This window comes from Emericellopsis cladophorae (assembly GCF_022114955.1).
Source record: "Emericellopsis cladophorae strain MUM 19.33 chromosome Unknown NODE_54_length_149988_cov_118_678836, whole genome shotgun sequence".
Lineage (NCBI taxonomy): Eukaryota > Fungi > Ascomycota > Sordariomycetes > Hypocreales > Bionectriaceae > Emericellopsis > Emericellopsis cladophorae.
This window is the reverse complement of record NW_026250979.1, coordinates 26573-39203: the sequence shown is the minus strand read 5'-3', so window position 1 is coordinate 39203 and position 12631 is coordinate 26573. Positions and strand designations below refer to the sequence as shown.

At 55.5% G+C, this 12631-nt stretch overlaps 6 protein-coding genes across 6 annotated transcripts; 3 read left to right on the top strand and 3 right to left on the bottom strand.

The window, feature by feature from the left end:
- Window positions 1-231: 231 nt before the first annotated feature.
- J7T54_004502 (uncharacterized protein) lies at window positions 232-757 on the bottom strand (the record flags this gene model as incomplete). The annotated part of the gene is made up of 2 exons (XM_051509087.1): window positions 232-611; window positions 700-757. The coding sequence occupies 2 exons, from the start codon at window positions 755-757 to the stop codon at window positions 232-234; spliced, it is 438 nt and encodes a 145-aa protein (XP_051359863.1).
- Window positions 758-1116: 359 nt separating this feature from the next.
- J7T54_004501 (Pre-mRNA-splicing factor ATP-dependent RNA helicase-like protein) lies at window positions 1117-4674 on the top strand (the record flags this gene model as incomplete). The annotated part of the gene is made up of 1 exon (XM_051509086.1): window positions 1117-4674. The coding sequence occupies one exon, from the start codon at window positions 1117-1119 to the stop codon at window positions 4672-4674; it is 3558 nt and encodes a 1185-aa protein (XP_051359862.1).
- Window positions 4675-5078: 404 nt separating this feature from the next.
- J7T54_004500 (uncharacterized protein) lies at window positions 5079-6113 on the top strand (the record flags this gene model as incomplete). Its single annotated transcript, XM_051509084.1, has 1 exon — window positions 5079-6113. The coding sequence occupies one exon, from the start codon at window positions 5079-5081 to the stop codon at window positions 6111-6113; it is 1035 nt and encodes a 344-aa protein (XP_051359861.1).
- Window positions 6114-6255: 142 nt separating this feature from the next.
- On the bottom strand, window positions 6256-7050 carry J7T54_004499 (uncharacterized protein; the record flags this gene model as incomplete). The annotated part of the gene is made up of 1 exon (XM_051509083.1): window positions 6256-7050. The coding sequence occupies one exon, from the start codon at window positions 7048-7050 to the stop codon at window positions 6256-6258; it is 795 nt and encodes a 264-aa protein (XP_051359860.1).
- Window positions 7051-8100: 1050 nt separating this feature from the next.
- J7T54_004498 (uncharacterized protein) lies at window positions 8101-8932 on the top strand (the record flags this gene model as incomplete). Its single annotated transcript, XM_051509082.1, has 2 exons — window positions 8101-8491; window positions 8556-8932. The coding sequence occupies 2 exons, from the start codon at window positions 8101-8103 to the stop codon at window positions 8930-8932; spliced, it is 768 nt and encodes a 255-aa protein (XP_051359859.1).
- Window positions 8933-9425: 493 nt separating this feature from the next.
- On the bottom strand, window positions 9426-9725 carry J7T54_004497 (uncharacterized protein; the record flags this gene model as incomplete). The annotated part of the gene is made up of 1 exon (XM_051509081.1): window positions 9426-9725. The coding sequence occupies one exon, from the start codon at window positions 9723-9725 to the stop codon at window positions 9426-9428; it is 300 nt and encodes a 99-aa protein (XP_051359858.1).
- Between the last annotated feature and the right edge of the window lie 2906 nt (window positions 9726-12631).

The following is a 12631-nucleotide window of genomic DNA, read 5'->3' as shown; positions in this document are numbered from 1 at the left end:
TCGTCGACGAGGGTACTGCAATGATTAAGATCGGTTATCCCAGGTCGTTTTCTGACCATTCCTATTATTCGTTCTAAGCTAAACATTATAAAGTCATAAATACAATGCACACCAGTAGCGACAGTTGTTACAGGACTTTGGAGTTCCCAGTGTTCTCGTCAGTTCTTAATTGTCAGTGACGAGTAAATTGAAGGTATTTTCCTCATTGCCACCCAATCCCAACGGTCGCATTTAGTCGTGTGTTTGCACCTTGTTGTCGCCAGCAACAACATCCGCATACGACGGTGGCACGCCATGGTCATCTTGGGATGAGCTGCCTCCCGCCTCAACACCCTGGTGTTGGGGCTGGGGCTGAGCCTTGGGCTGTCCCTGCGTGCCGTAACCAGACTGCTGGGGGCGCTGCGAACCATCGACAACATAGATGATGTGGCGCTGGCCTCCACGGCCACGGTTTTGGTGAGGGAGAGACTCGTAGTCGTAATCGGCCACGTCCTCGTCGGGGTACTTCGCAATGATGTAGATGGCGTGGATCAGGCCAGGGAGGAACCCGAGGATAGACAAGAGGATGTTGATAATAGAGTCTGCGCTGCAGATTCCACGCTTGACCCAGACTGTGACTTGTTAGCAAGTGTTTCGATGTAGACAATGCCGCGCGCGCGTCATATGGGATGACCGGACGCCTTGTGGGGTGCGACTTACCGGGCAGTGGGGGGAAGAGAAAGGCTAGGACGCCGAGGAAGATATCGGTTGAGCACATGGTGGTTTGATAGAAGAGTGTATATAGAGGCCGTCTGAATGTTATTACGGAAGTTGTGAAGGAGATGTAGTTGGTGATAGCTCGAAGGTTGACTTGGAAGACGGGAGCGTGGCGGTGCCCAGGAAGAGATGCGCAGCCTGCCTGCGCGGCGTATGACGCAGCACGCTATCGGTGATTGGAGCCCTGACCGATCCCGAGTCTGGCCTAGTGTCATGGACTCACCGAGGGATGGAGACCGCCTCACCGAGATCAGCATTCCGCTCACCGAGGATTTCTAGATCCGAGAAGTTTGGTTGCGCGACTGGTGACTTTTCTGTACTATTCCCTCCACGCATCCCGCTGTGCGCGCCCATCCTATCATGGACGACCTTCTCAACCTCGAGATTCTCTCGCTTGTCTCCAAGGTTACGTCTGAACTCCAGAATCACGTCGGGGTTGGGGACAAGACACTCGCAGAGTTTCTCATTGCCCAGCGCGTGGACAGCGACAGCAGCGATGGCTTTCGCAGCAAACTCGAAGCAACGGGCGCCGAATTCCCGCCCAGTCTGGTGGACAGCATCGACCGGCTGGTCATGACGATGCATCCCAAGATGAAAGGCAAGAAGGCGCCTGCCCAGGCAGAAGACCACCGCCCTTCGAGGACCATCGAAGAGAAGGAGAAGGTGTTCAGTGGGCTCGCCATGCCGGACAAGAATGGCGCCGATGCTATCGACGATACACTGGCGCTCTTGGAAAGCCTTGAGCCCAAGGCGCAAAGACCAGAAAAGTCCAGGAAACGGAGTCGAAGTCCGGGCGACGACCACAAAGAATCACGACGACGCAGGCGAGATAGATCCCGGTCGCGCGAGAGACGGAAAAGAGACAAGTACCGATCCCGGTCACGCTCACAAGAGCGCGGTGATGAGGACTGGCGGGAAGGTTTCAAGCCCTCGCGCAAAAGTCGCGGCCGTCGGCGAGACGAGGACGAGGACTACAAGGGGCACATCCAGAGGGCGCCGGAACCAGACATCGACGACGAACCACAGTTACACAAGATCTACGAGGGTCACGTCACGGGGGTCAAGGACTTTGGCGCTTTCGTCAACCTGCATCATGTCCGCGGCAAGGTGGACGGGCTTGTCCATGTGTCACGGTTGGTAGCTGGACAGCGCGTGAACCACCCGTCCGATTTGGTCGCTATTGGACAGCACGTCTTTGTCAAAGTGAGCAACATCGAGGGCAAGAGGATAGGATTATCGATGCGCGATGTCGACCAGCAGACAGGGCAGGATCTGGAGCCACAGGCGCGACTGACGACTGGTGCGAACATGGAGGCGATAGGAGGGGCAGGGCGCAACGGACTCGATTCAGGTGCGCCTATGCCGAGGGATGATCTAGGCCCCCCTCAACGGCAGAAGAAGAGAATGACTTCGCCAGAGAGATGGGAAATTCGACAGTTGATCGCCTCGGGAGTGGCGAAAGCGTCCGACTACCCTGATCTCGAGGAGGATTACAATGCGACATTACGAGGTGAAGGCGATCTAGAACTAGAGGAGGATGTTGACATTGAAGTACGAGAAGAGGAGCCGCCGTTCCTGGCAGGCCAGACCAAACAGTCCCTGGAATTGTCCCCCATCCGCGTCGTCAAAGCCCCGGATGGCTCGATGAACCGATCAGCAATGTCGGGAACAGCACTCGCAAAGGAGCGCAAGGAGCTAAAGCAGCAGGAGGCCGATGCGGCCAAGAAGGGGGAGACCAAGGAGAATCTGGCCTCGTCGTGGCATGACCCCATGGCCGACCCTGACAAGCGCAAGTTTGCGTCCGACATGCGCGCGGCAGCCAGAGACGAGGAAGTGCCCGAATGGAAGAAGACCATCAACAAGCCTGGACAGGCACCGACGAAACGGTCGGAAATGAGCATGAAGGAGCAGCGCGAGTCGCTCCCGGTCTTTGCGTTCCGAAATCAGCTTATCAAGGCTGTGGAGGAGAATCAGATCATGGTCGTCGTTGGCGAGACTGGCTCGGGCAAGACAACACAGTTGACACAGTATCTCGCCGAAGCTGGCTTTGCCAATAATGGCATGATTGGCTGCACGCAACCACGACGAGTGGCCGCCAAGTCGGTCGCTGATCGTGTCTCGAAGGAAGTTGGCTGCAAGCTGGGCGAAGAAGTCGGATACACGATTCGCTTTGAGGACTGCACATCGCCTGCTACGAAGATCAAGTACATGACGGACGGTATGCTGCAAAGAGAGATCTTGGTGGACCCGGACATCAAACGATATTCCTGCATCATGCTGGACGAGGCGCACGAGCGTACCATTAGCACGGATGTCCTGTTCGCTCTGTTAAAGAAGGCCATGAAGCGTCGACCCGACTTGAAGGTGATTGTCACCTCTGCGACACTCGATGCGGACAAGTTCTCGGCGTACTTCAACGAATGCCCCATCTTCACGATCCCAGGTCGAACGTACCCCGTGGAGGTGCTCTATTCCAAAGAGCCAGAATCCGACTACCTGGACACCGCACTGGTCACCATCATGCAGATTCATCTGACAGAGCCCAAAGGAGATATTCTACTTTTCCTCACGGGTCAGGAAGAAATCGACACGGCATGCGAGGTGTTACACGAGCGGATGAAAGCGCTGGGACCGAATGTGCCTGATTTGGTGATCCTCCCCGTGTACTCGCAGCTTCCGCCAGAGATGCAAAGTCGCATCTTCGAGCCGGCACCGCCAGGCGCACGCAAAGTTGTCATTGCCACCAACATTGCTGAGACGTCCATCACCATTGACGGCATCTACTACGTCGTAGACCCCGGCTTCGTCAAGCAGAACGCGTACGACCCCAAGCTGGGCATGGACTCGTTGGTGGTCACGCCCATCTCGCAGGCTCAAGCCAACCAGAGAGCTGGTCGTGCCGGACGTACAGGTCCAGGAAAATGCTTCCGCCTGTACACAGAGGCGGCGTACCAGTCTGAGATGCTGCCCACTACGATCCCCGAAATCCAGAGGCAGAACTTGGCATTAACGATTCTCATGCTGAAAGCCATGGGTATCAATGATCTGCTGCACTTTGACTTTATGGATCCCCCACCCATCAACACGATGCTGACAGCATTGGAGGAGTTGTACGCGCTAGGGGCGCTGGACGACGAAGGACTCCTGACGCGCCTAGGACGAAGGATGGCAGATTTTCCCATGGAACCGTCGCTGGCAAAGGTCGTCATCGCAGCTGTCGATCACGGCTGTTCCGACGAGATGCTCACGGTTGTGGCCATGCTCAATTTGCCTACTGTCTTCTACCGACCGAAAGAGAAGCAATCCCAGGCCGACCAGAAGAAATCCAAGTTCCACGATCCGCACGGCGATCACCTGACCCTCCTCAACGTCTACAACGGGTGGAAGAACAGCGGCTTCTCCAACCCGTGGTGCTTTGAGAACTTTATCCAAGCACGCGCCATGCGCTTGGCCAAGGACATTCGAAACCAGCTCGAAGACACCATGAAGCGCCACCGGCACCCCATCGCCTCCTGCGGTCGCAACACGCAAAAGGTACGCCAAGCCCTGTGCGCGGGTTTCTTCCGGAACACTGCGCGCAAGGACCCTCAGGAGGGCTACAAGACGCTCATCGAGGGCACGCCCGTCTACCTGCACCCGAGCTCCGCGCTCTTCGGCAAGCAGGCCGAGTGGGTTGTGTACCACACGCTGGTCCTGACGTCCAAGGAGTACATGCACTATACGACGAGCATCGAGCCCAAGTGGCTCGTGGAGGCGGCGCCCACGTTCTTCAAGGTGGCGCCGACGGACAAGTTGAGCAAGAGGAAGCAGGCCGAGAGGATACAGCCACTGTACAACAAGTTCGCGACGGAGGACGACTGGCGCATCAGTGCGCAGAAGAAGAGTGGCCGGACGGGTGGTGGAGGAACATGGGGTTGAGGACTTGTCGACCAGAGTGGAATGCATCCGCGTATATTGAGCAAATATGTAGCCTATTTATTATCATTATACAGTAGGAACATGGACCATCTACGAACACTTCGTAGTTTCTTGCCGCGCACCCTTTCTCATGCGAAATGCGCAGCGTTGATCCTCACGATGACAAACCGGGAATCAACCTCGAACTCGTGCAAATTCATTGCCGCTTCAGACAGTCTACGTTAGCAAACTCATCTCCTACCATTATTAGCAATGCTGGCCTTTGTCTCCCTGTTATTGATGTGACACAAATTGAGTTCGTGTCAGCTTCGCCACTTGCGGAGAACGATCTACAGCAATGCTGACATGCGCATCCCCTTCCTTTCTCCCCAACTCACCGTCGCGCCTCTTTGACTAAAATCACCATGTCCGATGATCGCGCCCAAACGCTCGAGGTCAGCCTTACGTGGCCCCTCCGACCTATACTGACCTCCCTCAACGGCGACAACTCGTGGCTCATTAGCTTCCCCCGCCCTGAACAGGACGGCCGCGCCAAGTACTTCTACCACGTCGCTTTCGAGCCCTGGCTGACGGGGCCAACGACAAAGATTTCATCATGGCTGGTGCACATCTCGTTAAAGACTAAGGCGGCCATGGGGCACGGCGATGCTGTCCAGGAAGCGGCGGGCGCCATCGAGCAAGTAGCGGCGACCGTGGCCAAAGAGCACAACGGTGTTATCCGAGTCCGCAGTGAAACCCATGAAGACGGATACAACGGAGCAGTGGATGCCATCTTCCTCTTTCTCGACGAAGTCGATCATTGCCATCGCCCAACGCTCGAGACCTTTGACAAGCGCGTCCCCTTCATCGGGTCCAAGGAGGTTGTCGCCAAGGTCTCCCCGTGGCAGCACTTTGAAAGCATCACGACGTTGACAGAACTCGATGCGTCCCTAGACACGTGGCAGGGCGACAATGTGCGCCCATCTCCATTCCCGGAGTGGCTGACGGCATTTAAACTACCGGGGGAGAGCTTCCTAAACTTCGTCGGCGTCTTTGTCTGGACACACACCACGGCCTCTGGCGAGGTCATCCATGAATCGATCCTAGATTCCCCACATGGTACCGAGTCCCTGTATCAAGACGGCTCCCCGATCAACGCTTTTCTGGCCTCAAAGCCCCCGACGAGGCAACTCGCCCTCCTCCACGGACTTAAGGAGTCGTTCACCACCCGATTCTGGCGCACGACACACGGTGCTGAGGCTGGACTGAGGATGTACCGCAAGACGGATAGCAAGTACTGGATCATGTCCCATGAGGCCGAACTTGGCTATAAAGGCGTGGTTCTACGGGCGACGACGTTTGACACGGCACGGACGCTTGACTGGGCACTCGAGCGCGAGGGAGGGAAAGATGTGGATTTCAAGGAGGTTGGGAACGGTAATTCGTTTGTCATGATGTAGGTAGGTTACGTGGAGATTTGAGCGTGCAGCGATATGTTTGGTGTTTTTTTTTTTTTTGGCTTGTGTATTGAATGGGTTTGGCATATCCGGATGTTAGCAAAGGACGCTTCTTCCTCATGATCTTATGCGCCTCGTATCCTAATCAATGTCCAGCGGGCCAGTTGCGGTTGAAGGGTACGGCAGCCCCATTCATTGTCTTTGCCATCTCCTTGTCCGACAGAAAGACACAGAAATTGGCCACGTCCTCCAACGGAACATCGTTTACGCCGTACTCAAAACCACCCATGTGTTTGTTAATCAGCGCGATGCCTTCCTTGTCGAAGCCGTGAGCCATCGAGTCCTGGATGTTGGTGTGCGCCAACCCTCCCAACTGCACCATGGTACACGTTATGCCCTTGTCTAGATAGTACGCTGCCGTGTTCCGCGTCAAAGCAAGCACACCGTGCTTGGACACTGTATAAGCCAGACCTCCATCGGTGCCACAGACGGAGGCGTTGGACCCGAGGTTGATGATGGAACCGCCCGGGGGCGATTGCGCCAGCATCTGGTGGATGGCCACTTTGCTGCAGATGAACGCCCCCGTAATGTTCACACCCAGGACTCGATCCCATAGTTCCAGCGAGCATGTACCGGCCGATTCAAACTTGTCGAGGATGGCAGCATTATTGATGAGCAAATCCAAACGGCCAAACTGGGCGACGATCGCCTGGACGAATGCCTCCATCTCTGGAAGGGAGGAAACATCGGCGTGTTGCGCAATGAACTTTCCGGGGTACTTTGTGCTCCAGAGGTCCGAGGTCTCTGCCAAGCGCTCCTTGTTCACGTCGCAAATGGCGACGTTGGCACCTTTCTCGAGAAATGTGGTTGCGATCACTCGGCCCAAACCACCGGCTGCGCCAGTGATGAGAACGGAAAGAGGGCTGCTGGATTCAGGCATTGCGAAGTGAGTAGATGAAATTAGTGAAATGAAAGAAAACACTGTTCTTGGTCGACATTTGACAACATTCTTCCCCTTTATAAGATACGAGATCGGTCCTTGGGAATTATGGGCACGGCATCGAGCAGCTCTTGACGCTAATGCACGTCTCGTGTGTCGTATAGGTATCATCTAGACGGCCCCTAGTTCTTCGCAGTCAGCAAGATAAATGAAATATGCCACTTGCTTGGATCTGTTGATCACACGTGGACTTAGTTTCGACAACTTAGCCATTGAGAGGAGCAAATGCGCATAAGATGCCGTGCCAAAAGTCAGTCCGCATACTGGAGCTAACCTCGGCTGAGTATACATTTCTACGCAACGACAAGTCAAGCTGTGCCGAGCCTGGCACATCTCCACATTCGTACCTCGAGTTCGTCTCAAAGCCCACCAATGCTCGGAAGTACAAATTGACCTTCATTGGGAAGTTCAAAAGGTCACAAGGATTTCAGCCATTTTCTGAGGCGCGCAGCCCCAATCACTCGGCTTGTAGGGGCTATTGTCATAACTTGATGATATCACTTGCGTACATCAGTAAATGGCGCCAAAGTGGTCGAAATGGCGAATTTTGGATCAACAGATCATACAGCGGTAAAGAAAGGTTCAACAGCGCGTGTCTCGTTGTTTTATCGAATCTAGCAGTGAAGATGCTTGCTAAGAAACGCCGGGGTACAAAGTCATTACCGAGACTGACTATGTGGTGAACCGCTACGTATGGAAATGCGTTTATGAATATTAGGTCATGGTCTGATCCTTCACGACTTTCTGCGATGATTGTTCGCCAATTCTTCAGAGACATCGTGTTTCGGGCAAATACTTTCTAAGACCTTTCTTTGACTTCTGCGACTGCAGGGTAATCAAGCCCCACCAGATCCAGGATGACGTCGCTTGTTGATTAACGTTTCAGCATTTCAAATTCATGTCACATGTCAACATCATTGCTCACTCATCTCTACAACAACTTGCATCGTATTCCCATCCATCAATACGTCCCCAACCTCACACACAACCATGGCAGCCCTGACCAACCTTTCCAGCAATGTCGACCCTGACCCGGGGCCGGCCGCCCCCGCGTTCATCCCCCTCGAATGCAATCCAGAGCTCATGACTGATCTGATCCATCAGCTCGGCGCCTCCAAGAAACTCGAGATTCAGCAAATCTGGTCCCTCGAGCCGTCAGAGATGGACTTTTACGCCAGGCCCGCACATGCTCTCATGCTCGTCTTCCCTGTCACGGCCACCTATGAGACCGCCCGGATGGCAGAGGACACAAAGACGGAGTACAGCGGCAAGGGCCCTCAAGAGCCCGTCATGTGGTTCAAGCAGACGATCAAGAATGCTTGCGGATTCATGGCGCTTCTTCACGCCGTGGCCAATGTACCTTCCAAAGACACTTTGCTAGGTGGGCGAACCATTGCCATCTTACGAATTGCCAGAACAGTACTGACGCTCAGGACCCCCAACAGAGGAAGGATCCACACTGCACAAGATAATCACCGAGTCTACCAATCTAGGCCCCCTGGAGCGGGCGAGGCTGCTGGAGAACTCGAAAGAGCTTGCCGATGCGTACAAGGTAGCTGCATCGGGCGGCGACACGGCGGCACCCGACGCGGAGGATCAGGTCGACCTGCACTATGTCTGCTTCGTCAAGGGTGCTGACGGTCAGCTGTGGGAGCTTGATGGACGCCGCGCGCAGCCCCTGGCGCGTGGCTTGATAGGGAACCAGGAAGACATGCTGGGCGAGAACGCCTTGACTTTGGGGGCCAAGAAGTTCCTGGAGGATGGCAAGGACAACAAGCAGCTGAGCGAGAGCTTTGCAGCAGTGGCCCTGATTGAGCCATAGTGGGCGCATAATTCGTCGCCTTGAATAGGAACTCATCAACACCCCTGGGACTCGATCCCACCCATGGAACTGCGTCACTGCTGTGAAAGACTTGTCTCCTGGACAACAACCGACAGCCCGACACGACGAGCAAAAAGACGTTGGTATCGTGTCGGAGAATTTGTCAGACTACTGCTGGAGCTCATGAGCAACAGTGAGGGTTCAAGATAGCTCAATGCTCATCGGGCTTTCACTCGATCGTGATTTCGTACCGTAGCTAAAACGAATGTCGATATTTTTCATTTCTCTGCCTTCTTATCACTTTCATCTGTCTCACTCCAATCCATTCCCCACCCCTCACGCTATTTGTCTTGAGGCGATGAACTATGGACACTTGTCACGCACACCAAGTTCCCATAGCCGTAAGCAGGATGCCCTTGCCTTTTGTCAGCCCCAGAGGCTTCATCAGGGGCACAGACAACTCACAACAAGCTGGGTTGCAGACTAAAACCTCTTAGTGATCGTCGCAGTGCCAGAGGTCGTAACCACTGTAGCCCTCTTGGCCGCAGTTGATGCCGCTGTGGCCGTAATGGCAGTCGTATTCCGATGGGAGGGCAATACCGCCTACACAGCAGAACTGGCAGGTACCAGCGGCGCCAACCTCGTAGCAGCGGGGAGCAGGGAACTCGTCAAGGATGGGGAACTCGCAAGTGTCGCGCTTGTTCAGGGGCGAGAGAGGTTGACGAGGGGCGGGACTCGCCGCAGCGGAGGCCGTCAGGGCCGCGATGGCTAGGAAGCTTCGGAGGGAGACCATTGTGCGAACTAGTGAAAAGCTAAGATGTGATTGAGTTTGCTCCTGGTGCTTTGTTCTGTTCGTGTTGGTTCTGGTCAAGTGTTGGTCCAAGCGGCAGCCAAGCACGCCCCCTTTATACTTCTTTCCTACGCTATAGCTGCAAACCCCCACAACGAGAGACTGGCTTCCACATCCAGTGACAATTCAATCAGTCGAATCCTTTGGAATCAAGGTAGCTGTCCTAACCAATGATATTCTCTACTCTTTGTCCGCTCAGGTTGTGCAGAGAGGAGCGCGCAGCGTGTATGGACTACATGTATGGACTACACATGTGCATGGGGGCTATCTGTCGTGGGGAGTACGGGCTGTGAATTACCACGTATCACCATAGCAATAAGGTTATTGTATCGCATGTGACTACGATTATGCTTAGCTGAAAAGGTTCTTCTCATTTTGGTCAGCCTGCAGATGATGGGAACAAGGGTTATATCCCTCAGGCCCAGGATGATGGTACCTTGCTGTACTCTCATTCTGCCCTCCCAACGTCATTTTCCTTCCAAGATCTTGTTGAGCGGTCGTAAGTCCTGCAATACTGTGTTTACTGACTATTGGAGAGCGAATGTCTAGTCGAGCATCTCGCGAGGCGAAACTGCTCGAGACTTGGCTACACACAAAATACTCCGTGCAGCTCTCCATTGCTGATTCTCCTCCCCCCGCAACATGTACCTTCAACCAGACTCCTCCTCTCGTAAGAAGTCATCCAGACGATGCAGCAGCTGAGCTGGCACCTTTTTGGACCGTTTTAGGCCGCAGGTGACGGATGTGATGAGGCGTTGCTTGGCAGCATCGGGTAGACCATCAGGGTTCAAGATCGCAGGGTTTCCCGCGCGTTTCCACGAGGCCTCGTTTACTATTCGAGCGAGTGACCGGAATCCTTTCCATAAAGAGCCTGAATCGGGCTGATGGACCGCATCGTTACCCCTGACCTTGCATTAGTCCACCACGACACGCCGATTCTGGACCTTCAGCCTTCCTTGTAGAACCCTCCTCGGTCGGGCTGAGAACCATGAACCAACAGGTTTTCAAGAAGCAAGGGAACGTCTTGTTTCTGTTGATCCATAGACTCGACTGAGTTATAAATATGGCCTCTCGGACCGTACAGCCTCGGGAACCCCAAGCCATACAGCCCCGTCTCTCGCTTCCATTGCACTGGCGCTCCAGGACCAATAGCCAGATTCGCAAACATGTTCAATCGTGTATCTCTCGCTACGTTGGCCTTGGGTCAGGCCTGGCTGTCTGCAGCCCAGGACGATTGCTCGTAAGCAAGAACCTTCCCGTGCAAAGGGACGACTGTTTTGTCAGCATGCCGAGACTAACGTTTGATCTATGCAGGACCAGTGTCACTACCCGCTTGGGCATTGACACCACCGTTGACAGCTTCTCGAGCTTCCTGTCCTCCATGAACGCAGAGTACTCGACATCAGGACACTCGTTCAGTGGCACCCGCGTCCCCTTCTACACCGAAGCCTTTGAGGTGGCCCCAGGCAACACCGTCTCCGCCTACGGTTGGTACGACAGCCATGCGCTGACATCAGCCGGCTTCAACATTGTCACGTCTGTGAGCACCATCACGTCGTGCCCAACGGCGGCACCCTCGTCCACTGCGACATGTGAGCCTCATGACGACCATTGGCACTGCCCTCCCGGCGTCCCTCAACCTACTACTCCTCCCCCCCAGGAAGAGGAATGTGAGCCTCACGGTGACCACTGGCATTGCCCGCCCGGTGTCCCAGAGCCCACCACTCCCCCGGCTGTTCCTACCACCACAGATGCTGAGGAGCCGGGCGAGTGTGAGCCTCACGGTGATCACTGGCACTGCCCACCAGGCGTTCCAGAGCCTACCAGCCCCCCTACCGAAGAGCCAGAGCCAACTTCGACATCGCCTCCTGGCGCCGGAGAGTGCGAGGCTCACGGTGACCACTGGCACTGCCCTCCTGGTGTTGAAGAGCCAGCAAGCCCTCCCGACTCCGATGACGGTGATGACGACGATGATGACGATGACGAGGACGGTGCCGAGAACCCTGGAGAGTGCGAGGCTCACGGTGACCACTGGCACTGCCCCCCTGGTGTTGAAGAGCCAGCAAGCCCTCCCGACTCCGACGACGGTGATAACGACGATAGCGACGATGACGAGGACGGTGCCGAGAACCCTGGCGAGTGTGAAGCCCACGGTGACCACTGGCACTGCCCCCCTGGTGTTGAGGAACCAGCAAACCCTCCCGACTCCGATGGCGGTGGTGATAACGGTGCCGAGAACCCTGGCGAGTGTGAAGCTCACGGTGACCACTGGCACTGCCCCCCTGGTGTTGAAGAACCATCGTCCCCCCCCGGCTCTGATGGCGGTGATGGTGATACCGGCGGTGACGATGGTACTGAAGAGTGTGAGGCTCACGGCGACCACTGGCACTGCCCTCCTGGTGTTGAGGAACCATCATCTCCTCCTGGCACTGACGATGGCGCTGATAATATTTCTGAGGAGTGCGAAGCCCACGGTGACCACTGGCACTGCCCTCCTGGTGTTGAGGAGCCAGTAAACCCTCCTGACTCTGACGAAGGTGGTGATGACAGTGCCGAGAACCCTGGACAATGTGAGGCACACGGTGACCACTGGCACTGTCCTGAGGGCGTCGAGGAGCCCGACTACGCCCCTGGCGAAGAGCCTACCGATGATGGTGAGGAGAATGGTACCGAGTGCGAGGCTCACGGTGACCACTGGCACTGCCCCGAGGGAGTCGAGGAGCCCGACTACGCCCCTGGCGAAGAGCCTACCGATGATGGCGAGGAGGGCGAGACCGAGTGTACTTCTCACGAGGATCACTGGCATTGCCCCATTGGTGTCGAAGAGCCCGACTACCCACCACCGACCG